We start from the raw sequence: 27,387 nt of genomic DNA, 5'->3' as shown, positions 1-27,387 counted from the left end.
CTCAATATCGATACCGCAACGATATTGTAGTGTTGACTATTGGTGCTTTCACAAAATATTTACGAGATTTTAGATAAATAATCATCAGTAATGTTGATATAATGACTAAGTGGGTAAAGACAAATAATAGAACAGTTACAACAGTCTGGTAAGTTCAGAAAATGACATAGCTTTACTGTAATACAGCCTTTAAAATCAGGAAAAGACACCACTTGCCATATTACGATATTAAGATATCCAAAATCTAAAACGATATCTAGTCTCATATCACGATATCGATATAATATTGATATATTGCCCAGCTCTAAGTAGGAGTCAACGGAAGAAGGTCAAACGATCGCATCGTTGGGTTTCCCCTCTGCCGTCATGCTCTGCAAAACAGGTGTGTGTGTGCGTGTGTGTGTGTGTGTGTGTGTGTGTGTGTGTGTGTGTGTGTGTGTGTAATGCATTTAGCGCACAGGTGGTTTGTTCAGTGCACGCGGTGAAAACCAGTAGATGGCGAGAGATAAAGTGGAGCTGGGAGCGGATGCCTGAACTCAAAAAGTTACACCGAGTTTAACAAAACTGTGCATCCAAAACTAAATCATCCCGTCAGTGTGAATAACAACCAAGCAGATTACAAAATAGTGATGTTTTCTACATAAGTGCACTGTGTTTTTAGAAGAAAAAAAAAGCAATTTGGAATTATGACTTCAGGATCTTATAATTCTGAAATATTTCACCCGAGATGCATACGGTTAGTCATACTGGCCTTTTCTATATAAAACACTCATTTACAAATAAAAAAACTAATTTGTGATGTGTTCTGGTAGTTCTAGGTATAATATGTAGTAAGGATCACAGCGCTCAAAGCTGGCCCCCCAGCGAAGGAAGAGAGGGAGTGCTGAACAAAGCCATGAATCAGAAGGATAAAACATTATTTTCTGCTTGTTTTGCGGTGGTTTCGTTCTAAACACACACCCACGTTATCTGCGGAAAGGTGCCACATTGCCGGATTTTTTGTGAAAATGCAGAGCTTCATGCTGTCTGTTTCGCTGTGTGTGAGACGGTTAAACTTGTGTGTTGGTACGAGACGTGAGAGGGGCGTGACAAAGCAGCGGTACCTGGGAATAAGAACGGGCTACACAACCTGCACACTGCCAGCCAATAACAGCGTTGTTGACGCCCATAAACGTCCGGCACACAGAAAAATAAGAAGAAAATAGAGGATGGGAGAGAGCTGTATGTTATGGCTACAAGAAAACCATCTCATAATCAGGAGAACTTTATCTTGTACTGTAGGGCTGTGCTCGATTGAAGACATTCTTAGTCGACTAACACTCATTCAATTGTATCGACTAATCGATTAGTTGATTTAATCGACAGATCTGTAAATCTGAGTTTCTCCGCAAAGAGTCATGCAAAAGCACCACTTTAATTCTTGTGTTTACCAGAGATGTGCTTGTACGTAATGAGTTGTACGAAATAAGTCATTCAGCATGAAAAAAGCATCAAACATGACTAATGGACTAAAGAAATCTAAGCTGACTAAAGCTGCTTGCTAAAGCGGCTCGTTCAGAATACGATCTCATATTGGACTAAAATAGTTCACTGGAACATGTTTCTGAAAACATTTTAAAGCACCCATATTATGCTCATTTTCAGGTTCATAACTGTATTTTAAGGTTGTACCAGAATAGGTTTACATGGTTTAATTTTCAAAAACCACCATATTTTTGTTGTACTGCACAGCTCTCTCTCTCACTGCTGCAGCTCCTCTTTTCACCTGGTTTCTGTTTTAGCTACAGAGTAGGACCTCTTTTCTTATTCTTCTGTACTATCTTTGATTGCACTTGCACATGTGCAGTAGCCCAGATGTAGATCATGTCAGCTAGCTAACTCTAGAGACAGTAAAAGAAAGCCTGTTTCTCCAACTCAGTTACAAGGCAGGATTAGCTGGGAGACTTCTAAATGAGGGCGCACATGGAAGTAGTTCTTTCGGAAATTATGGTGAACTTGTGTGTTGTAGCAGTGCTTTGCTATTGAGAACGAGTTAGCATGCTAGCGTTAGCATTAGCGTTAGCGTTAGCTAAGCATGCTAACGCTAACGCTAGGAGCTAACGGAAGCTGGCTTCTCTCAGCTACAAGGAGCGTCAAATCTGTCGGCGTCGCGTTTTGGGCGTCAATCAGAAAGTTGAACTTTGGTCAACTTTATGGTAATGAGCTATGACGCGGTTCAGCGGCAAGCAGCGGCAAACGGCAGCAACCAATCCGAATATAGACGTCCTTCTCGCTGGCTGATTCTGGAGAAACATACGATGTAAACTTTTGTTCCTACCAAGACATTAGTTCCATGAAAATGGAGGGACATCTCATAATCGCCGTTGCTGGGTTCCCCTACCATTTATGATGCGACGTTGTTTGCGTATAGGGACCAGTTAACGTGCCGTCACATGGTCTCTAAACAGTCACATGGTCTCTAAACAGTCACATGGTCTCTAACCAGTCCTCACGGTGAAGTCCTGCACGGGTCAACAGCTGGCGGCTGCTCGCTCTGCCTGCATTCTGCTGCGGCTCAGCGGCTAACGAGCGAGCTAACTGCTAACAGACACCGCTGCGACCAACAAACAATACAAATTCTGTCCTTATAAATGTAATTTATAAAAGGTTTCTTTCTTTGCAGCTCAAGTCGGCGGCGGTGTGTACGTACAGTTAGAGGGAGCAGCCCTATTGTATTGATTAGATAAGGACAGCATCATTTGGAGAATTGTTATCATAATCACCAGAATACGTGTTTCTTTTCCCTACCGTTTTGGGCTAAAATAATGGAGACATTTTGGTGAAATTTTTGTGCCACGAAAAAGAAAAAATCCCATAGCACACACACACACACAAGCAATTACCCCGTCCAATCAGAGATCAGAAGCCAAAATAAAAACGTACCTTCTGATCCACGATGGAGCAGACGAGCTCGCGGACAGCTGACAGCGAGTGGTCTCCGGGGTCGAGGGTGACCGTCTCCCGGGTGAGTCCGATCTGGAGCAGGAAGGAGACTCCTCCGTGGATGGAGCCCCGCGAGCTGGTGGGGCTGGCGGCCGCCCGGCTGCCGTTGGACAGCCGGCTGCAGAGCGTGGTCGGCGGGCTCGGGGACGGCGACGGGGTGGGCGGAACGGCGTGCGGAGGGAGGGCGGGGAACGACTGCAGCGAGGCCGGCAGCGGCGGGCTGTTGTCGGCGGCAGACATTGGTCTCCGCTATCTGTGACGTCGTGCAGACAGAAAGGCGTCGCAGGCCAACGACATCCAAAAAAAACAAACAAAAAAAAACACGTGTTTGACTGCGTTAGCCGAGCGTTTTCTGTCCCCGATCACATTTCTTACCGCTGAACTCCTGCACGAAAGGTCTCCTCTCACGGACGGGCATCTCCGAGGTAGAAACACAACTATGAAGTAAAAGCTCTGGATGCTGCAGAGGTGAACTTATTAAAAAAGTTTTATAACCACTAAATCCTCAGGCTTCCTGCTGGGTGTGACTGCGGATTGTGTGTCACTGGCAGCATCTGTTGAGAATAAAAGACAGCAATTTGTTAATATTCCATGGAAGAAAGTGTGGTCTTTGTCTTCGAAATATTTAATAACCAATAAGGTCAAGGATGTGTCTTACAAATTACTTCATCTTTTTTATCCGGTGAAGCTTTATTTAAAAAAAAAGATGTTTCCTGATATTGACACACTTTATGTTCTTTTTGTGGTGCTGAGGAAGAATCTGTCGCTCATCTCTTCTGGGAATGCACATATACAAGTCTGTTCTGGAAGGATTTCTGTATCTTTGTACGCTCAGTCTCATCACAGAGATTTTCTTTGTTATACAAAGATGTTTTATTTGGTCAGCACAACTTTGATAAAGACTTAAAGGACCAATATTTTTTGATAAACCGGTTTATTTTTCTACTTTTTTATTTTTTGTAAGGAACTCAAATCTTACCTGAACTCTCTCAGTACATCCAGCAACTCTAAAGCCCTTAAAACTATCTCACTATGTCATTTGTTTGATATTCTCCTGTCTTTATAACCTGTAACTGTGCTTTCAATTGTATTTACCCCTGGCATTGTTTTTTGTATGTTCTTAGCATTGCAATAAAAAATAAATAAATTAATAAAAAATCATGAGGGTTAAAGAATTATCCCCAAAAGTGTATCTCTCTTTATCTATGAAAGATGTCCAGTTTGAATAGAAATGTTGTAATTATTCAAAATGTTATAGCTGTCACTTTCCTTTCATATAAATAGTATTAACTTTTGACTTTCATTTCATTTTCATCTAAACATAATGTCACTCTGGGAATGTGAACTCTCTTGAAGTGCGTACACTTTCAGGAATATTTATAGAATAGTCTAAAGATTAATATCAACATGTCACCCAGCCTTCCTCATATTTACAGCTCTGTGTCCAATGAGATTCTGGTGAAAGAAAGTCAATCAAAACTACAAACTTTAACCTTTCCGATTAAGTTTGTACCGGACAAACGTGGCTGACCAGGCTGCAGAGGTTAAAAAGAAATGTAACCTCAAATATCAATAACTGTAATAGGTGTGACCCTTAGGTCACTGTAAACTTGATATTGTTGTAGTCATATTCTCCATGCTAATAAACTGAAACTCTGCAAGGACATTATGGTTACTTTTGATTTGTGAACACGCTGCAAAACATCTGCTGACCACAAACTAAAAGCTCCAGGTCAACCAAAATTACCAAAACAAATGAAAGAATTAACCAATTTTCTCACAGTTCTTAGGTTAATTTGGGTGAGTGGACCCTTTAAGCCTGTACAGTTAAAACAGACAGGAAAGTGAGCCACAACAAGTCAGATTTTACCTGAAACTAGACCATTTAACCAGATATTTACTCTCAAGTCACCTGTCCTACATCCTTCATATTTTAAAAAGGGAAACATTTTGTTCAATAACACACATTAAAATCCCTTAAACTCACTATTATTATTAACAATAATTCGACTTTGTAACCTTACATACATTAACTAACCTACTTTAGTTAATGTATATAAAAAAAAAAAAAATTAAATAAAAAGCCATTATGACACTAGTTTGTTTGATATTTTCTTGAGTGCACAGTTACAAAAAAAATGTTTTTTAATGAAAATGTTATGAAATAAAAAGTAAAATTGAGATTTTGGGGCGGCTCACCGTCTCACCCAGTGGGAGCGTTCGCCCCATGTTGGCTGAGTCCTGCAGCGGCGCGGGTTCGAGTCCGACCTGCTACCCTTTGCTACGTGTCATCCCTTATATCTCTCTCTCTCCCTTTCATGTCCATCCACTGTCTCTACTAATAATAAAAAGGGGAAAAGCCCCAAAAAATAATCTTCAAAAGTCAAGAAGATGTTTCTCCTCACCTGGGTTTACCAGTGGAACAACACAACAAATCAACAACAGCAACAATAACTTGCTTCTATTGTAGCTTATCTGTCTGAACATAGATATATATTAAAATAACGGAGTAGCCTACAACTGTATAACGTGTGAACACAAAGCAACAGGCTTGTTTTACGGCATTCACACACATGGAAAGATAAATTTGAAGGCATTACCTCTGACAACAGGGCGGGTTTTTCGCTTCCATCGAGGAGAAAAATAAGCGTTTTAAACTCCCATCCAGCGGCGAGCTCGAGCCGCTCAACGGCTGAATTTATAACGGTTACAACAGTTCAAATTCGCTGTGCTCGGTCCACAGGGTCTGGCAGGGAGAAGTAAATCAGTTAACGAGCAAGTAAACCGTTTCTTTTTGTCTCGTTTCACTCCAAACTTTCGACCCATTAAGCCCAGATGTCCAACCGAACAGCTCCAGCTTCTCACGGATCTGATTATCACAGGCAGCGACAGGCACAAACTATCGCTCACACACCGAGGAGGAGGAGGAGCGAAGTTGCGTTTCCTAAGCCTGCGAAGGCATGACCCGCCCTTCTCTGCCTCTGATTGGCTAATACTCGTTGCCTTCGTTGGTTGGATTGGTTTAGGGAGTGATGCTGCATTCATGTGCTCCTCAGATGGTTGTATTTCCCGAGTTAGGAAGGAAGTCGTTATTCCGACTTCGTTGTGTTTATGAGTTTAAAAGTCGTAATGTGGAAAACAACAATGACGATTCAAAGAAGATGTGTTGAATTGTATTGCTCAGAGCCATTAAACAGCAGCTGTTGACAGTGTTTATTTCTAGTTTAAAGCTTTATATTAGTAGACTTGTTGCTGAACCAGCACTTGAGTCTCTAACAGCAAAAAGAATAAGTTAACTAAGCTAAACTAGAATAAAAAAAGGAAACCTTTGTGGAATAAAAAAAATGGTATATATAATGATTGTTTGACACAATAAAAAATACATAAAATATTATTTTATAAATCTTAGCTCAAGATTAAAACTTCACTTTTATGCTCAAATGTTATTTTCAGCTAACGTTAGCTATCGTTAGATTATGTTCGAGCCACAGCTAGCTAACACCCAGCTAACACCCAGCTAATGCTAGCTAACACCCATAGCTAACACCCAGCTAATACCCACTTAATGCTAGCTAACACCCAGCTAACACTAGCCCCCGAGTCAGTTTTAACTATCTTTAAAGGTATTTCCTGAAACTTCACTCTTTTCTGAACATATGAACTGTTTTAATTGACAAAAACATGTTCATATTTGCCTTGTATTGTACAAAACAAGGAGATTATTTCGGCTACCTTTGGGTTTGTTTTTTATTTTTAAACCCAAATGGTTTACTATAGTCTTTAAGGATTCTTTAATAAATGTAAACACTTTAATAGATATTTATTAGCTGAATGTCAGCTATCACCAGACCAATGCTCACTTAATCTAACAAATGCTTAGCTCTGTGACTCAAATTAATATAATGAAAGAATATAAGTCACACATAAAAATAAACTGGTGCTACTATAAAGAGCCTGTGACATTCACATGATAACTTGTTTTGCTTTTCTCTTTTTAAAGGTGCCCTGCCACACGTATTTCATTACTTTGTGGTAATGTCTGAAGTTCTACCATGGACTCTGTAACATTTGTTGTGGAAGAAATGCCTTGGTTACCTTGTTTCAAGCCATTCTAGCGTGGCATAGAAATCCTACAGGAAGACTCAGCTCGATTTCTGCCAGTTCTCATTAATATTCAACGAGCTAAGCTGCTTGACTCTGATTGGCTAACAGCTAGCCAATGAGAGCATGGCTATCAGCATCCTTTATCCAGCACAACTGGGCGAGCTCATGAATAGTAATGAGCTCAGGCAACATGATGTCAGACTGACCAGCTTTTGTGATTGGTCTGATTTCTCTGCTTATTTCTGTTCAGTGACTAGAGCTGACAGAGGAGGTAGCAGTTCATTTTCACATTAACCACATGACACAAACACATATGAACCTAACAGATTTCGAAAAATGCAAGTAAAAACGTTTTTGTGTGGCCAGGCACCTTTAACCTCAGAGTGAATCTTCATTGAAGCTATAGATGATCTTTGCTTTGTCCTTTGCTTTTGAATTTCATCAGATCAGATAATTATATGGCGCCATCTCCTGGTGGAAATACTCCATTACCCAAAGTGCAAATCACGTCAAGTACCAATATTAACTTCCTGCAGTACCGGAGACTGCATTTCCATGACCTTAGTTTTACGTTTTAAAGGTTTGTTCCACCCAAAATACTACTTTCTGTCCAAGTACTCATAGTTTGAAAGGTTTATTCCACCCAAGCACTACTTTTGTCAAAATATTTTAAGTTTAAAGGTCCTCCCATACATGCATAAACTGAATTGCTCAGTGCCCTGGAGGTGAACTGGCATGTCTCTCCAGCTACCAGTCCAGGGACTTGAACCAGCAGCCCTCCGGTTCCCAACCCAACTCCCTACGGACCTATCTATGTATTTTTTTCACCCAAATACTACTTTTTTTCAAGTACTTACAGTGTTCAAGTTTTTTTTTCTTTAAAGCTATGGGTCCTATAAATGCAGTCTGAGGATTGCAGTCCTCCAATACTGCAGCTTTATGCTACTCTCAAGTACCCCTAAAAAATGTGTAGATATACTTTGTTACAAGTCAAAGTCCTGCATTCAAAATTTTGCCTAAAGTGTTGGCACCAAAATATACGTAAAGTACAAAAACTATTCCTTATTTAGAATGTCCCATTTCAGAATCATATGTATTACTTTACTGGATTATAATTATATAATATATGATTATAATTATTGATGCAATAACGTGTTTATTACTTTAATGTTGAAGCGGAGCAGCTTGTTAATTTACAACAAGCAATGATGTTTAATCTTAATCTATAATTACACATCATAATGTATTGATTTATTATATTTTGTATTATTTAACTGAATCTGTAAAGTGACTAAAGCTATCAGATAAATGTAGTAAAAAGTTCAATATTTGCCTCTGAGATGATGTGGAGAAGTATAAAGTAGCAAAAAAGGAAAATACTCGAGTAAAGAACAAGTACTTTAGATTTGTACTTAAGTACAGTACTTGAGTATTTGGAATTTAGGATACGACAAAATGTAAATTAACAATAATATGTTGTGTTTTTGGCTTAACTAGTACTTTATTATGCTGAAAAATGAACTGGGTTAACAATAAGGCAACTCATTTTTAAATAGAATAAATAAATATTATTAATATAAACATTTTATGGAGAGTGCAATTCTATTACTGTACAAAAACAAAACAAAAACATGGACACATGTTTAGAAGCAGAGGGAACTGTACACCATTTTAAGGTGTATTTTATTTTTTAAAGGTCCAGTGTGTAACGTTTTTAGTTCTCCATTATCAAAATCTGTGTTGCCCGTTCACCAACTTGTCCTTTTCCACCATCAATTCCAAGTATTCCTTTTGACTTGAAATTTTACATTTGCATTCACATGAACTGGGTTAAACGCTCCATATTCATGCTCCATATTGAAATATGTTAGCCGGTAAGGGACATACAGGACATACTGCTCCACCTGTGTGTGTGTGTGTGTGTGTGTGTGTGTGTGTGTGTGTGTGTGTGTGTGTGTGTGTGTGTGTGTGTGTGTGTGTGTGTGTGTGTGTAAGGGACATACAGGACATACTGCTCCACCTGTGTGTGTGTGTGTGTGTGTGTGTGTGTGTGTGTGTGTGTGTGTGTGTGTGTGTGTGGGACATACAGGACATACTGCTCCACCTGTGTGTGTGTGTGTGTGTGTGTGTGTGTGTGTGTGTAGGGACATACAGGACATACTGCTCCACCTGTGTGTGTGTGTGTGTGTGTGTGTGTGTGTGTGTCTGTGTGTCTGTGTGTAAGGGACATACAGGACATACTGCTCCACCTTTCACGTTTTCTCGGTCACACGATAAACTCACAGGTGCTGCTAATGCTGCTACCGGGTATCGTATCGTAGCTTCCCGGGCCCTGGCAAGTTTGAAGAAGGAAACATGGAGGACCACAGGTATTCAAAATCCAAATTTCAGGAACAGGAGTCTTCTTCTTCGCCCAGAAAAAGAAAAAGGAGACTGAAAAGAGCAAGAGACCGGCTTTTTGAAGCGTGAAGGCTACCGTAGCTGTAATACCTACTCTGAACTGCGTGGTGAGAGAGAGTTGATTGCGATACATGATCTCAACGCTAGACGGGAGAAATTCCCACACACTGGACCTTTTAAATTGTATCTGATCTCTGATTGGACGGGGTAATTGCTTATGTGTGCTATGGGATTTTCTTTTTCGTGCCACAAAAATTCCAACTCATTATTTTGAGGGCTCACTATCAATGCAGAAACTCCCCCGCCTTTTCCTGTGCTGCTGTTTGTGTAATTATATGTATATATATATATATATATATATATATATATATATATATATATATATATATATATATATATATATATATATATATATAGGTGCCTGAGACGAGAACTATGTATATATATATATATATATATATATACATAGTTCTCAGGCAGGCACCTTTGTCTGCATCTATTGTCCGGAGAGCGCTGCAGCCGGCTCAGGGTAAACACTGAGGCTCGGTTACTGCAGTTCAACCCTCCTGCAACAGGAATCCTGAGGCTGACAGATTTGGCTGTTACCGTTTATCCGAGCGAGCGAGGGAGAGAAGAAAACGTCTGACGTGTACAGGAGCACAATGAAAACAGAGGGGGTCAAAGGTCACGGGAGGGAAGCAGAGAGGTTCAACTGGTAATAAAGTAAGACACCACAAACCAACTGCTCTTAATTCCCTCTGTAAATCCAAATCATGATATTATAATGCTGTAACATTAACCCTTGTGTTGTCTTCCATTCCACCGTCTACTTGTCGTCCTGAAAATCAACACTTTTTCCGATGTTTTCGTCTCTTTTATCGACACTTTTGTCTCTTTTTTCAATGTTTTTGGCTAATTTTTTTTTTACGTTTAACGCTTCTTTTCACTACCATGTATACCACTAATACCAACTTATTACCAGTGTTGGAATTCATGGTCAGTACACCTCATTTATAGGAAATTATACCTAATTCTTGAGTTAAAAAAGCAGAAATTATGAATTATTTAGACTCAATATTGTTTTGAAATTTTTTTCTTATTTCAAATGCGAATTTTTTTAATAAAACACGCAAAAGTCAATGAAAGTAGAGATCCTATCTTTGGTTGTACTTGCCAAGCGTGATGTATGGAATCATTCAAATGAGTTAGTTAAAAAGAAACCCATATTTCTGATATAGACATTTTGAAAAACGGGTGAAATTTGCAAACCGAACCCTACGCTTGTCACCATTATGACAGCGCTGTTGATTACGGGAAGGTGTTTACGTAGGTGGAGCGTTCAATGCAGCAGGCTGTGAGAAAGTGGAAATGGAACTGGTGAGCTAAAAAAGTTGTTGTTTGGCAGTACTTTCAGTCAAAAGAAGACCGTTCAAGTCCAGCTACATGTTCAGTTTACAATGCCGATTAGTCTGGTGGAGGCGAGGACCCTAAACTATACACAACATTGCCGGTGTTAAAGGGCTACGCCACCGTTTGTTGAAATAGGGCTTATCACGGTGTCCTCTAGCTGTAGATAGGTGGGCCAACGCATTTTTTGTGCATGCATTGTTTTAGTCCGGTGCAACGCCGCTAGTTAGCTTAGCGTAGTGCATGGAATCCTATGTTGCCGGTTAGCATGTTGTGAGTAAAAGTGAGCCAACAAAAGACCCAAAAAACAACCAAATTACTTGCACTGAGACAAAAAATGTGTTGGCCCACCTATCTACAGCCAGGGTAGAACGTGATGAGCCCTATTTCAACAAACGGTGGCGTATCCCTTTAAAATATCTGGTATGAAACATCCGAAAGAATACGAGTTGTGCATGAAGGAATCTCCAGACAGCAGCCAAAATGCAGCAACTTCGGGTACGGCAAAGGAAGGACAGTCCCTGTTTACTTCATTCATGTGTTTACTGTGTTCATGGACTGAGGATGGGAGTAGGAGTCAGTATTCGGTTTTGGATTCGGCAGAATCTTAACCAGTGGATTCAGTATGTAGCCGAACCCCAAAAATCTGGTTTCGGTGCATCCCTAGTTTCAATGCAAAGGAGCAGCAGCTCGTCACAGATGACTGAGCTTCTCCCTCTATCTCTTAAGGTGACCCCAGCCCCCTCTCCTGAGGAAACCCATTTCGGCCTCTTGTACCCTGGACCTCGTTCTTTCAGTCATGACCATGCAGCTTTTTGTTTTTCTGGGTCAAAATTTTAAATACAAACTTTTTTTTTGACACTTTTGTTGCTTTTTCCCTATTTTTTTTTTCCTACGTTTTTTTGTCAGTTTTTACCAATGTTTTGTTGATTTATTTTCTGCGCTTTTATTGACGTTTTTGCCGATTTTTCCAATGTTTTTGTCCATTTTATCTAAGTTTTTTACCCCTTTTTACCAATGTTTTTATTGATTTTTTCAGCGCTTTTTTTAACATCCCCCTCCTTTCACCACGTTTTTGAAGCTTCTCCCACATTTTTTCTCACTTTTCAACATTCTTTTATGAATTTCTTTTTTTTAAATGCTATGATAATGAATAAAACCAAAATTCAATGAAAGTAGTTAACTGATCATTTATTTCACTGTCAAGAGCGATGTAGGGAACCACCCACGTTACTTTTTTTTGAACAATTTAGTTGAAAGAAACCCCAAATTTCTGATATAGAAAATTTTTAAATATGGGTTTGACCCAAGGACAACAGGAGGGTTAGTTAATTAAATTAAAAGTATCACACTTCACAAGGTTTGTCCAACCAACAGTCCAAACCTTCAGCATTATTGATAAGACATTTAAAATACAAAAAATAATCAAAGTAATTACAAATACAATTCTTTAAATATCAAAAAAATAAAGTGTTTGGTGACGGGGATTTTGGGGCTTTTTCGTGTTAAACAAAAAGGATCTTACTCTTTAACAAAAAGGTCTATCTCTCTAGGGATCCTTTCCATAATGTTGACAGACACTTACATATAATATATCTATAAATAATAATAACCTGAGCCAAAACAGAACTTTTAGTGGACACAAAACTGACGATGCTTTAACTTTATATTGCAGCTTGTTTCTCACTTAATGGTGGACCAATTTAAAATTTTCAGTCACTTAGACACAAAAACATGGGAAAATAGTGTCCAGGTTGAAAAGTTAGCCATTCAGTACGTACTTAGTTACTTTCCACCACTGCCGTCTGTATGGAGATCCTATGTTTAGCAGTTTGGTCCCAGTTCACCCAGCAGTGTTTCAGCGAGGAACCAGAGTTTATCTCAGCTGTGCAGCGACTCCTGCTGCCTGGTTGCATTGAGCGATCTCCTGCAGCACCACGGCGTTGGACAGTCTCCACTTCCTGTATGTGGGTGCCGCAAGGGTCGGGGCGGTAAGGATCTGCTCCAACACCAGCAGCTCCGACTCTTTGGCCTGAAAGACAGACAGACGGACAGACAGACAGACAGACTGACTTTAATCAAAATCAGAAAAGGATTTATTGCCAAGTAAGTAGCACTTATTAGGAATTTGCCTTTGTTGTTGGTGAATGCATAAACACATTTAAACATTAATATGAAATAAAATAAATAAACAAACACACAGCTGATGGCCGAGCACACAGCTGATGACAGAGCAGACAGCTGATGGCCAAACACACAGCTGATGGCCGAGCACACAGCTGATGACCAAGCACACAGCTGATGGCCAAACACACAGCTGATGGCCGAGCACACAGCTGATGGCCGAGCACACAGCTGATGGCCAAACACACAGCTGATGGCCGAGCACACAGCTGATGACCGAGCACACAGCTGATGACCGAGCACACAGCTGATGACAGAGCACACAGCTGATGGCCGAGCACACAGCTGATGGCCAAGCACACAGCTGATGCCAATTCTCTGCCCCCCTCGTCAACAGCCAGGCTCTCATTGGCTAGCTGTTAGCCAATCAGATTCAAACAGCTTAGCTTGTTGCATATTAATGAGAACTGGCAGAAATCAAGCTGAGTCTTCCTGCAGGCTTTCTATACCACGCTAGAATGGCTTGAAACAAGGTAACCAAGGCATTTTTTCCACAAAAAAATGTCCATGGTAGAACTTCAGACATTACCACAAAGTCATGAAATACGTGTGGCAGGGCACCTTTAACGTTGTGAATGACTGCTCCAAGTGAGAATGTTAGTCTGAAATTGAACACTACAGTATATGCCAATGTTGTTTTCAATAAAAAAAACATTTGCACAAAAGCCAATCCACTTTTACATGTTGATAAGAGCATTAAAATGAGAAAAAATAATGGGACAAAAAGAAATCAAGGGACATTTAGAACAGATAAAAATGTGCGATTAATTGCGAGTTAACTGTGACATTAATCACAATTAAATATTTTAATCGTTTGACAACACTACTTTATATTTTTTGAGGGGGACAAATCTCCCCCCACCCCCGAAATCTATGCCTATGATTACTGGTAAGTACCTTCAGTGTGCTTTGGAGGATCCGGAGCAGATGAAGCTTGTCGTTGACTTTGTCGTTCTGACATCGTCTGACGAACGACGCTCTGAAGTCCCTCTGACTGGACTGTCCAATCGGAGACAAGCTGGCTGCCTTCAGGTCGTTGTAGAGGCACTCCATCTCATCAGCGGGCTTCTCTGCAAAGAGAAAGACCTCCGTAACTCCAAAGTTGATCGACATTTTTTATAGACCAAACAACTAATCGATTAATCCAGAAAATAACCAAAACATGAATCCTCAATGAAAATAATAGTTAGTTGCAGCCCTAAGAAAGTTGTATACTTCTTCTTATGATTATTAAATGGCATGAAAATGTCACTTTATGAGGTTTTTAATATGCGTTCCCCCAGCCTGCCTATGGTTCCCCAGTGGCTAGAAATGGTGATAGGTGTAAACCGAGCCCTGAGTATCTTGCTCTGCCTTTGAGAAAACGAAAGCTCAGATGGACCAATCAGGAATCTTCTCCTTATGAGGTCATAAGGAGCAAGATTACCTCCCCTTTCTCTGCTTTGCTCGCCCAGAGAATTTGGCCCACCCATGAGAGAGAGAGAGAGAGAGACATCATGGCTTTCAAACGAGCAAAGTGGCAGTTGGTCAAGGCCACACCCCCACCCTCCACCTTGCCCCCCCCCCCCTCCTCAATAGCTACAGACACAGAAATGGCGCATCCTAAGGAAAGCTCATTGTGGGACTGGCGCTACTGGCTGTAATTCTGCACCAAGGTTGAATTACAGGAAAGTAACTTCAGATACAGTATTAGGGGACCACTAAGGTCTATATAAAAGAGACTTCAGATACAGTATTAGGGGACCACTAAGGTCTATATAAAAGAGACTTCAGATACAGTATTAGGGGACCACTAAGGTCTATATAAAAAGAGACTTCAGATACAGTATTAGGGGACCACTAAGGTCTATATAAAAGAGACTTCAGATACAGTATTAGGGGACCACTAAGGTCTATATAAAAGAGACTTCAGATACAGTACTAGGGGACCACTAAGGTCTATATAAAAGAGACTTCAGATCCAGTATTAGGGGACCACTAAGGTCTATATAAAAGAGACTTCAGATACAGTATTAGGGGACCACTAAGGTCTATATAAAAGCATCCAAAGAGCACCATGTCATGGGACCTTTAAGGCAGCAGTAATCGAGTGTTTACCGTGGACGTTCTCGTCTTCTTTTTCTCCTCCGACGTGGATTAGAGGGAGGGACGCTCCGTCAGACCCGGCCGGGTCCAGCCAGGACAGGCGTTCACCGCCCTCTGATGACGCTCTTCTTCTTACTCTTCTGTTTCTACTTAAAGTCCTCCCCTCCAAGGTGCTTCTTCTTCTGTTCTCACTGGTCGGTGAAGCTGGCGGGGTGGAGGTGCAGGGGGACAGCTCACCGAGAGGCTGAGGAACGTCTCCCTGTGAGAAGGTCCGGAAGTTTGAGTTGAACCAGAGACGATTTACATAGTGGCCAAAGCTGGAATTGCAACATCACGTGATGTCCTCTGGCCCAAGAAGACTTTTTTGCATTAAACTTACACATGGACAAAGAGATGCCTGTCAATCAGTATAACAAGTCTAGAATTATCTTAAATTAACGGTAACACTTTACTTGAAGGTATTGACATAGTCATGACATAACACTGTCATAACTATGACATGAGACTGTCATAACTATGACATGACACCCGAATGAACGTGTCATAGACGTTATAAACAAGTCATAAACGTTTATGACTTCTGTCATTAAGTGTCATTCGGTTTTTGTCACGACAAGTTGACGTTGTTTGGGTTGTCTTGATTATGACAAGTTGACATTAATCAAAGTGACATTATCAGAAGTTGTCTTGGTCATGACAAGTTGACATAATGTCATACTGTTCAATGTCAAGTTGTCTTAAAAAGGACACTCCAAAAAGATTTTATGACAAGTCTAGACTTGTCATACTTTCATTACAGTGTCATGTCATAGTTATGTCAGTGTCATTTTTACAATTATGTCGATACCTTCAAGTAAAGTGTTACCAAATTAACTTTTTCATCCACCAGCCAAACGGCTAGTGAATAGTTCAAATATTACCAGCCACTCAATCGATTACCATTGTTTTTTTGGCTGGTGAGTGAAGCAGATCTACCAGCCTCTTGCATAGTTGACCAGCATTGGTAGATTGGTGCTAATGTTGAACCCTGGCCACACGATTAAATCATTTCGTCTGCATTAAAGTAAGCAGAGCACTAAACCGGAATTTGCTGACTCGTGCGCCGGAGGTTGAACAGACAGTGTGGAGGGTGTTAAATGAATGTACTTTCACACTTTGCTACTCACATTTTCAGAATCAGCTGTTTCCTGCTCAGAGTTCAGAGAACAGGAAGTAGCCGCACACTCGTCAGCGTCCTGATCGCTGCCTTCGCTGTAGCACTCTGCACACAGACAGAGAAAGAAAGGTATAAATGAGACAGTTTCACTTCCGGGATTGCTCTCATTCTGGCGGAAATTCCCCCGGATGTCACTGTTTTCGGATGTCCGTCACTTTCCTCTTTCTGTGTGTTGGCGTTCTAACCTCCGGTGGATTTGTGAGGACTATGGTTAACTGCTCCTCAGATCTCTGTAGGGTAAATCCAGACGGCTAGCTAGACTATCAGTCCAATCTGAGTTTTCTGTTGCACGACTAAAACAGCCTTTGAACGTACACATGTTCCACCAAAACCGGCACCATCAGACACCGCCCACCAAGAGCCTGGGTCTGTCCCAGGTTTCTCCCTAAAAGGAAGTTTTTCCTCACCAGTGTCGCTCTTGGGGGAATTACTGGAATTGTTGGGTCTTTGTAAATTATTAAACGCTGTTACTACGCCTGAATACGAGATATTTAGTGGACGCTTCCGATCTACAGCGGAAACCATGAAGTGCATCTTTGGATGGATGGGAAAACAACACTCGTGTATTTATGTTTCATACATATTGGTTTTTACAAATCAGTGTTTTCCCATGGCTTTGTGGAAGACTTAAGGTCCAGACACACCGAGCCGATAATCGGTGTCCCGTATCCGTCCGAGGGGCTGTTGGTCTTCATTTTGGCTGATTTGACATGTATAATCGGCAGGGCGGGCACTGCCGGCAGTCAGGCTCAAATGACCCATCTGATTGGTGGAGAGCTAACCCGGAAACGGGGAGCGGGTTGAGCGCGACTAGAGTCTCTCAAAATCTGGTGAAAATCTTTTAAACTGACCTTTGTTGTTCTAGCTGCACGCATCTCAGGCCGGGAGTGTGCACGCTCTAACCTGTTAACATGGGAGCCGAAATATAATCGGACACGCCACGCGGCTGACACGCTCGCACGACGCGTGCAGTGTGTAACCAGCCTGAGGAGATGACATAGACACAGGCTAATTATTGATCACTAACATGCTAGTTAACATTAGTAATTAAACCTAAACAGCTAATGGAAGTCCAAACTGCCTGTGAGCTTCTCCTGTACTATACGGTAATTCCTCTACTGTGTGACAGTAAGTCTCGTGGTTATGACCCAATCGTTAGCCTAGTTTTATAAAAGCGTCTGCTACTGAGCCATAACGTGAGGTACAAGGTAATGGAGCCTTTTATACATTGTCGTGTTTCTTTAGAAATAAACAACGGACAAATACAGTCTTTAAACGCTTCAGATGTAAAGTTATTCGCTGTCAAAGTGGCGCCAAAATTAATGGGAGTCAATGGGATGCTAACAGTGGGGTGAGTGCTTGTTAGCATCAAAATGGCGCCATAAGAGCTACGCGTTGTGAGGAGAAGCTTACCCCCTTGCTCCTGAACCTTATAACGGCGGGGAAAACCCTGCAAATGTGTATTTAGTTTTCCCCCTGTGTACGTTATGTGTATTAATAATGGTGATGTTTTCTGTGTTACGTTACTGAAGCTGTCTGACCTTTGGCGTTGATCAGTTCACACGGCTCGGCTGCTTCGGACAGTTTACTGATCCACCTGCAGACAGACACACTGCCTTTAATGCTGCGGGAACATTCAACACGAGGGACTCATCATGTTCACACCACAGCCCATAAACAGGACGTACAGACGGGACAGATGATGAAATCAAATACTCACTTGTTCATGTCTGAGAAGCTCTCGGCAGCGATGAAAATCGTCACAACTAGGGGATGACTGGCTGTCATGGCACTGAAACACAACACGGAGCAGTTAATAAAGATGGATAGATGGATGGATGGATGGATGGATGGATGGACGGATGGACAGATGGATAGATAGTAGAGGTGTGAATCTTCAATGATCTCCCGATTCGATTACGATTATCATGTCAGCGATTCAATTCGTTTCGATATCTCGATGCGTCAAATACATTTGTCTATTAAAGCCATGTAGGATATTTAATTCATAGCTTTTCAAGCTTCAAAAACCAAACATTATGCAATGCTCTAATACTAAATAAACTGGATACATAAAACTATACAGCACTGAGCACATGGCACTTCCTGAATGTGCAAAACACAAACCAGAATATGTAAACAGAAATGTTGTTAGGCCGACATTAAATTGTAAACAGAAATAATCAATTATGAGCCGGTCGATTATCAATGCAGCATCGTCCACGATTTGATGCATCAATTATTTGATTAATTTCAACACCTCTAATAGATGGATGGATGGATGGATGGATGGATGGATAGATGGATAGATGGATGGATGGACAGATGGATGGATAGATAGATAGATGGATAGATAGATGGATGGATGGAAGGACAGATGGATAGATAGATACAAAGATAGATAGATAGATAGATAGATAGATGGATGGATGCATAGGTCGATGGATGGATGGATGATGGATGGATGGATGGATGGATGGATGGATGGATGGATGGATGGATGGATTGATTTGTTAAAATAGAAATTGATTGTTAAAATAGAAAACATCCATAAGACAGGACACAGTGAACGGATGAGATAAGAGAAGATATGAGTGAAGGAACTAGAGCTGTGCTCGATTGAAGAAATCCTTAGTCGACTAACACTCATTCAGTTGTACCGACTAATCGATTAGTTGATTTAATCGACAGATCTGTAAATCTGAGTTTCTCCGCAAAGGGTCATGCTAAAAGGATGCATATATTGAATAAGATAATAGCCTCCTTTGCATATTTAAACACAACATTTCAGATAACGTGTAATACAACAAATAACTGCAACTAACTGAAAGTAATCAAAGTAGGTTTCACGGTGATATCTATTAGGTAAAATGTCCACCCTTAATTCTTGTGTTTACCAGAGATGTGCTCGTTCGTTTCTTGGAAATCAGTCCTTCAGCATGAAAAAAAGCATCAGACATGACTAATGGACTAAAGAGATCTTAGCTGACTAAGACCAAAACGACTGACTAGTCGACTAATCGACTAAGAGGGAGCAGCCCTAGATGGAATAAAGGTTCTGCTGCACTCTGACACTGGGTGTGTGTGTGTCCGTATGTCTGTGTGTGTGTGTGTGTATTTGTGTGTGTCTGTGTGTGTCTCTGTGTGTGTGTCTGTATGTCTGTGTGTGTGTGTGTGTGTGTGTGTGTGTATATGTATGTTGTGTTTGTGTTTGTGTGTGTGTCTCTGTGTTGTGTCTGTGTGTGTCTCTGTGTGTCTCTGTGTGTGTGTGTGTGTGTGTGTGTGTGTGTGTGTGTGTGTGTGTGTGTGTGTGTGTGTGTGTGTGGTACATGATCTGAGACAGCTGGGTGTGTAACTATGGTGCAGCGTCACACAGAGAGAGTGTGATGGAGACACACAGAGAGAGTGTGATGGAGACACACAGAGAGAGTGTGTGATGGAGACACACAAAGAGAGTGTGTGATGGAGACACACAGAGAAAGTGTGTGATGGAGACACAGAGAGAGAGAGTGTGATGGAGACACACACACAAAGAGAGAGTGTGATGGAGACACAGACAGAGAGAGTGTGTGATGGAGTGGAGAGAGAGTGTGTGATGGAGTGTGTGTGATGGAGTGGAGAGAGAGTGTGTGATGGAGTGGAGAGAGAGTGTGTGATGGAGACACACAGAGAGAGAGAGTGTGTGATGGAGTGGAGAGAGAGTGTGTGTGATGGAGACACAGAGAGAGAGAGTGTGTGATGGAGACACAGAGAGAGTGTGTGATGGAGAAACACAGAGAGAGAGAGTGTGTGATGGAGACACACAGAGAGAGAGAGTGTGTGATGGAGACACAGAGAGAGAGAGTGTGTGATGGAGACACACAGAGAGAGAGTGTGTGATGGAGACACACAGAAAGAGAGAGTGTGTGATGGAGACACACAGAGAGAGAGTGGGATGGAGACACACAGAGAGAGAGTGTGTAATGGAGACACACGGAGAGAGAGTGTGTGATGGAGACACAGAGAGAGAGTGTGATGGAGACACAGAAAGAGAGAGTGTGTGATGGAGACACACAGAGAGAGAGTGTGATGGAGACACAGAGAGAGAGAGTGTGATGGAGACACAGAGAGAGAGAGTGTGATGGAGACACAGAGAGAGAGTGTGATGGAGACACAGAGAGAGTGTGTGATGGAGACACACAGAGAGAGTGTGATGGAGACACACAGAGAGAGAGTGTGATGGAGACACAGAGAGAGAGTGTGTGATGGAGACACACAGAGAGAGAGAGTGTGATGGAGACACAGAGAGAGTGTGATGGAGACACACAGAGAGAGAGTGTGATGGAGACACAGAGAGAGAGTGTGATGGAGACACAGAAAGAGAGAGTGTGATGGAGACACACAGAAAGAGAGAGTGTGTGATGGAGACACACAGAGAGAGTGTGTGATGTGTGATGGAGGAGGACAGCTGGAGGTTTTTCAGGTGAAGCTGCTGTGCGGAGAGAAGTGACCTACTGCTTCTTCCTGCACTGCGTGGCCTGCTGGATGGTGAAGCCCGACAGGTTGATGAAGCCTTCTGCTTTCTCCGCCTGCAGAGGAGAGAGAGACATCAGCTCAGAGACACGTGTGTGTGTGTGTGTGTGTGTGTATGTCTCTGCCTGCGGAGGAGAGAGAGACATCAGCTCAGAGACGAGTGTGTGTGTGTGTCTCCCTGCAGAGGAGAGAGAGAAACGTTGTTTGTGTGTGTTGTGTCTCCGTGTATATGTGTGTGTGCGTGTGTCTGTCTGCGTGTGTCTCTGTGTGTCTCTGTGTGTGTGCGTGTCTCTGTGTGTGTGTGTTGTGTGTGTGTGTGTGTGTGTGTGTGTGTGTGTGTGTGTGTTTGTGTATGTTGTGTCTCCGTGTGTCTGTGTGTGTGTCTGCGTGTGTCTCGGTGTGTCTCTGTGTTTGTGTGTGTCTCTATGTGTGTGTCTCTGTGTGTCTGTGTGTGTGTGTGTGTGTGTGTGTGTGTGTGTGTGTGTGTGTGTGTGTGTGTGTGTGTGTGTGTCTGTCTCTGTGTCTCTGTGTGTGTGTGTGAGTGTGTGTGTGTGTTTGAACAAAGTGGAGGTACATGATCTTGGTAAGCAACATTCAACAACATTTACATTGTAACTATTTTCGGTGCATCAACAAGCACAAATTAGTGAATCAAAACTCCCCAAAATGAAGTATTTGAACCTCATAATTAAATAGATAATACAAAATTAAATACAAAATGAGGGGAAAACTGCAATAAAAGTCCCCTTATGAAAAGAAGCCCCCCCCCACCCCTCCCACTAATCTAATCTCTCACACTGTTTGTGCTCGTTCCTGTGTGAACTATGTGGTCATAGTCTCGGCTCATTACTGGCTGTTTGCGCTCAAGTGCCGACCAGTTTCTTTCTCACTGAGATCTTATCAACTTCTGTTTTTCATCCTGAGAAAGAAGAAACTCTTTACACTGCTTACAAGAAACCACTGTAACACTGCACTTTAACCCACACGCACTTATGAGCAGAGAACAGACATCTAACAAAATGCTGTATTTTATACACTATAATGTAGTTGTGAGCAAATCTTGCTGAAAACACATCTGGACTATTACAGTCCAAGGGTTTCTACATGAATTAAAATGAATGACTGTATCATTGAGGTGAATGGCTGCCACATGCACACTGAAAGAGGAATGACATAAAATACGTCTTTACAAGAGTTATGATTTTTAACTCCCTAAAATATCCTGATATCTGCTTACAGCGACAGTATAGTGTGTAATAAACCATTTATTAAATGTTTATACGCTGCTTATGAATGCGTAATTACAATTATAGGCCGAGACAACAACAATCAAATGACAAAAAAGGAAATAATTAAAGCTTTAGTGCGTAGCTTTTTGATATTAATGAACGTCCGTTAACATTCAAGCCATCGCCAGATGAGTTGCTACAAAGCTAATTAAGACTATCAGCTCCAGACATCTCTCTCTGTGTTTCTCAGTATGACTATGTTCAGAAGATCCGGTGACTTTCCAGCGCCAATGACCTCTTCTGAAGAGTCCATCATGTTCTTTAATCATCCGTGTCCTCCTTGGCTACTAGCAGCTGTCAGTGTTGTTGTCATTACTTAGAATTCCTCATGGGGGAGACAGAAGCTACGCATTGGAGCTTTAATGTGTAGGTCTTATAGAAATATCAGAGTAAAAGGTTTTTAAATCCCAAAGGCTGATTGCTTCTATCCCGTCCTGTCATTTTAACACATTAATATAATATATATCTAAGGTTTCTACACTCTTCAAAAAACAGAAATGATGTGTAGCTACAGTTAAAATACAGAACATTTTCTGTTAGGCCTGTGATACAAGCCTTCTGTGATCGCACACCGCCACCCTGTGTGTTCAGGTCTCTGTTTTAGCTACAGAGTGAGACATCTCACCTAGGTAAGGACTACTAGCCAGTCAGAAGCAGAGTATGAGGGCGTGCCATGCTAGCAGCTAGGCGAGCATTATAACGTGTGTTCCAAAGTGACCACGTTGGTCTCTGAAGTAAAGGCTGGACTACAATAGAGCTGTTTGGAGCAGTTGGTGAACAGTGTTTTCTGTTGGAGATGGTAAGTCCCTTTGGGGGGGGACTTTGGGCTTTTTCACTCTGTAAACCTATAACATGCACAAAAAAAGATATACAGTATAACACAATAAAGGAAATGGTAAAAAGCCAAAAAGCATAATATGAGCACTTTAATATCAAAAAGATACGCACTAAAGCTGTAGCGAGCTCCAGTGTGTGGGCCAGTATGGAAAAACAAGTCTTTTGGTGACTCACCATCTGGCTGGTGTACCAGTACAGAGAACTCTTCTTCAGGACAAACCAGTATCTCTTCCATTTGCTTCCCAGGAAACTGCGGCCCCCCTTCCTGCGGAGAAGCCAGCCCTCGCAGTCCAACGCCCCCAGATCTTTGACCGAGATCCGCCTGCGACTCATGGCTGCAGTCGAGCCTGCAGGGGCCGAGAGAGGACAGCAGGTCACATACCATCTCTAAAGGTTCTTTAAAGGCCCTGACACACCAACCTGATGGCCCAGCGTCAGGAGGAAGGCCAGTTGGACTGATCAGGCCCCCCCCGAGTTGGTCCAAAAAGTGCCTCAGATCACACCGAAGAGATCTGAGACTGCGCCCGGATTTTACAACCGGGCTTAATGGCGTCTCCGTTCGGAATACGATCTCGTATTTTACGAAGATAGTTCACCGAAACGTGTTTCTGAGAACATTTGAAGAGAGAAATAGGCTGTGCAGTTGCTGAATATGTCTTCATTTCAGATCAGCAAAGGTCAGTTTAAAAGATTTTCGTCAGATTTTGAGAGGCTGTTCGTCACGCTAACATAAGTGCACTGATTCGCTAGTCAAGGGCTAGCGCTCCACCAATCAGATTGGTCATTGAGTCCGACTGACCGCCCGCCGACCCAGCAAGTCAAGTCGGCCCAAATGAAGGCCGACTGACGATGGCACGAATGAGCAGTGATTGACACACAGTTAGACACCCCCGCCTGGCCCTGATTGGTGCATCTGAACAGGCAGCGGTGGATTTTTGCAAATCGCACTATAGGCTGGAGGTGGTCAAGGCCACCCCCCCACCCTCCACCTTGCCCCCCCTCTCTCCTCCTCAATAGCTACAGACACAGAAATGGCACATCCTAAGGAAAGATCATTGTGGGACTGGCTCTAGTGGCTGTAATTCTGCACCAAGGCTGCATTTCAGAGCACCATGTCATGGGAACTTTAAGTTATCTTCAATAGCAAAGTATTCCATTGATAGTTATATAGTTAAAAGTCACAGGTAGGCTAAATATTTCATTTCATTTCATTTTATTATTTATCTGGAACAATCAACAATGTTGCAAAAGGAAAAATAAAATAAAATTAAAACCACAAAATAAAACACAAACAATCAGAATTTACCAAAAACCCCAAAAATGAAAAAGGATTAGTTCAAAAAGGAGCAGGCGGAAGCAAATAGCAAAACGTGAGTAACAAACAGGGACTGCTAACAGATAATTGGGCATACTGTTAATGGTGGCAATTGCATAAATTGCACATCCATGGGAACACTGCAAACATGAACTGCCAGTAGATAATTCAGCATACTTTTAATGGTGCCACTTAAAAATATAAACAAATATAGGCTAAAAAAACGCACTTAATCCACAACATACTTCCTGTTTACATCTCCCAAAGCATCAAGGGAACAGTAGTTCGGACGCCTAGAGCATTATTATTATTATCCCTTAATATAGATTTGTTTACTATAATTGCATATCACTACACAACGAAATTAAGATGACATCAATCACTCACTTAGCAGCATAAAGATAGAAAGATAAAAAGTGGCAGTGTCCGCAACAATAAATAGATAAATATGGAGTAAAAAGAAAGTATTAAAACCCTCTTAATACATCCATGATTTAAACCAGAATAAGATAACCAGTGCATTAAATCAACACCGTATGGTTCAAGTCCAGCTTAGCCTTTCAGCCTTTCAGCCTTCCAGCAGCTGATGTACAGTAAGGGGAAAAATGCTATTTCTCATGCGGTTTGTCCATGCCCCATGACCCTAAGACTGGCTGAGAGTAGGGTGTCAAAAAGGATATGGCCCTGGTGGTTAGGGTCCGATCTGATGCTTGCTGCTCTTCTCTGCAGCCTACTGCAGTGCATGTCCTCAAGGCTTAAGTAATTTAATTTCAGTCGGACTTAAAGATAGTCAAGGACTAGACCGCCTTGTGCAACAGAAGTTGTCAAAGTCTGCCTTTGTGCATATTTCCAGTTTACATCCCCCAAAGCATCAAGGGAACTAGGGAAGCCTAGAGCATTATATTGCAACATTTTTGCAGTTACACTTAAAGATAGCCAAGAACCAGACAGCCTTAGAGTTAAAGTTAGCCTTTTGTGAAACCAAAAGCAATCCCTTCTGCTCTGGAGCTTTCGGTCATATCGTATCTCCCTCCTCAGCATTACATTACATTACATTACATGTGATTTAGCTGACGCTTTTACCCAAAGAGACTTACAATAGCTATATATATCAGAGGTAACACGCCTCTGGAGCAACTAGGGGTTAAGTGTCTTGCTCAGGGACACATTGGTTGATGTATCGCATGGGGGGGGGAATTTGAAAATCTACAAATAATCCATCACATCTGTACAAACTGCCCTGGTGGTGGTTATTATTATGTTGCTGCTTTTGTATTGTTGCCGTCTGTTATTTCGGTGTTCCTTAGTGCACTGAGACCAAGTCTAATGGTGACTTTACACTTTACATAAAACTGGATTGATTGAATGATGGTGAAGATCATGCGATATGACTGAAAGCTACAGAATGGTTGCAAAATTGACCTTACTGTCACATCTGATGCACTTGTTTTAGTTGTAAGTTATGTCTTCATGTGTCCATATATATATATATTTCTGCCAATAAAAGATATAATAAGCTTTTGTTAATGGTGCTCAAAATGTAAAATAAAAACATTTTTAAATGTAACATTTCTTTCCAGAAACAATGTCCCTGTTACTCTGGATGATCCACCCTTAAAGTGATGTTTTATATTTGCGCACAGAGAATAATAGCCACAGAAAAGCCTTAAAAGAAGGAAGTCTTACCTGCTGCAGTCTGGACGTCCGGCCGTGTGGCGTCTTCGTAGCAGACTGACGCTCGGCCGAGGAGGAAGCTGTCTGTGAGAAACAATCGACCAAGAAACAGACCACAGAGTCAAAATCCCACTAACACATACATGCACATACATACCCACACCATCCTTCCTGTTTCTCGTGTTCTTTATGACCCTTCTGCTTTCTTCACCGTCTCAAAGACGCCTCGCGAAAATAACACGTTTTTTTTGCAGCTGTTGTCGTTGCATGTGGCAGTTTTTCTTTTTTTTTTTTAAATGTCTGACGTTTGGTTTCAACGTCTTTAATCCAGTGGCTGTTTGTTTGATCTCTTGCAGGCTGCAGCTTTACAGAAGTTCAGTCACCTACCATGCAGTTAAAAGTGTTTTTAATGTCACATATTTGCAGCCACAGCAAACTCATGGCTTCATTTTGCACCTTTTAAATCTGCTAGTTTTAGGTAAGTTACTGCAAAAGAACAGGTACTGAAAACAACCCCCTTAGTGGAGGTAAATATGCCTCTTATGTGGTGAATCTGACTATGATTTCAATGATTAAGGGGGCTGTTAGGATGAAAAGAGGTTTCACTGCAGAATAATTTGTGTTAGTAAATGTTTATCAGTTTTTATGATCAATGGAAATGAAATACTACTGATTTGAAAAAACATGTTCAGATTATCTTTTTACTTGCAGTAGTTGATGTTGTCCACTAGGTGGCACCATCAGTCTTTTTATTCTAAAATGCTTCATATTTGAATGTATTTAATTTCAAAAGGTCCTTTGAAGGCATCATCTGTCGCACTTTAACTCTTTAAAAAAGGACTTGAAATCAAAAAAAGGTAGCAACAAAAAACTATTGATGAATTTTACAGCCCAGTAAATATAGTTTCTGTTCTTGTGCTAGATGATGGTGATGGTGACACACATGGTTTATTTCATTAAAGGTGCAGTAGGTAAGCCTTTTGAAACTAACTTTCTGTCACATTTGCTGAAACTGGCCCTATGTTCCAGTAGAACTACATGAAGCAGGTCATTTAAAAAAGAAATCCGGCTCCTCCAGTTTGTAGTGACCTGACTCCTCCAGATAGATCGCTTCTCATTTGCTCGGCATATCCATCTGGGAACTTTCTGTTGGAGAACTTTTGGGAAGGGGTGAAAATCCTTGTTAGCTGATTGGATAAACCATCTGTCTATCACCACCTATAGTTGGCGATAGACGGGCCAAATCAACCAATCCGATCAAACTCTTGCCGAAACCAGTCGGGAGAAGAGCAAAAACATCTTTCCTCCGAGAAAAGCCTCCAGTGCAGTTTTTTTGCTCTTCTTTCAATGAAGGAATACTTTCTCATTTGGATAAAGCTTGC

At 41.5% G+C, this 27,387-nt stretch overlaps 2 protein-coding genes across 4 annotated transcripts in view; both read right to left on the bottom strand.

The window, feature by feature from the left end:
• Positions 1 to 5,916, bottom strand: part of LOC114573105 (serine/threonine-protein kinase D3) — a 67,683-nt gene extending 61,767 nt beyond the window's left edge. Inside the window, exons 1-2 of one of the 3 annotated variants that reach the window (XM_028605043.1) lie at positions 5,583 to 5,916; positions 2,923 to 3,536 (exon numbers count right to left, since the gene is read on the bottom strand). In XM_028605043.1, the coding sequence (XP_028460844.1) occupies positions 2,923 to 3,222 (300 nt within the window). In that variant the 5' untranslated portion in view covers positions 3,223 to 3,536; positions 5,583 to 5,916. Of the gene's footprint in view, positions 1 to 2,317; positions 2,340 to 2,922; positions 3,537 to 5,582 lie in introns of those variants that run through there. The other 2 variants (XM_028605044.1, XM_028605045.1) reach the window with 2 other exon arrangements.
• A 6,729-nt stretch (positions 5,917 to 12,645) lies between these two features.
• LOC114572876 (cnksr family member 3) overlaps positions 12,646 to 27,387 on the bottom strand; it is a 74,327-nt gene continuing 59,585 nt past the window's right edge. Inside the window, exons 14-22 of the mRNA XM_028604657.1 lie at positions 26,018 to 26,124; positions 23,191 to 23,363; positions 20,873 to 20,946; positions 18,099 to 18,170; positions 17,920 to 17,975; positions 16,329 to 16,423; positions 15,175 to 15,421; positions 13,975 to 14,147; positions 12,646 to 12,925 (exon numbers count right to left, since the gene is read on the bottom strand). Of these exons, the coding sequence (XP_028460458.1) occupies positions 12,770 to 12,925; positions 13,975 to 14,147; positions 15,175 to 15,421; positions 16,329 to 16,423; positions 17,920 to 17,975; positions 18,099 to 18,170; positions 20,873 to 20,946; positions 23,191 to 23,363; positions 26,018 to 26,124 (1,153 nt within the window). The 3' untranslated portion in view covers positions 12,646 to 12,769. The remainder of the gene's footprint in view (positions 12,926 to 13,974; positions 14,148 to 15,174; positions 15,422 to 16,328; positions 16,424 to 17,919; positions 17,976 to 18,098; positions 18,171 to 20,872; positions 20,947 to 23,190; positions 23,364 to 26,017; positions 26,125 to 27,387) is intronic.

The sequence above is a fragment of the Perca flavescens genome, chromosome 18, assembly GCF_004354835.1.
Source record: "Perca flavescens isolate YP-PL-M2 chromosome 18, PFLA_1.0, whole genome shotgun sequence".
Taxonomy (NCBI): domain Eukaryota; kingdom Metazoa; phylum Chordata; class Actinopteri; order Perciformes; family Percidae; genus Perca; species Perca flavescens.
This window is presented reverse-complemented; position numbering and strand designations above follow the sequence as displayed.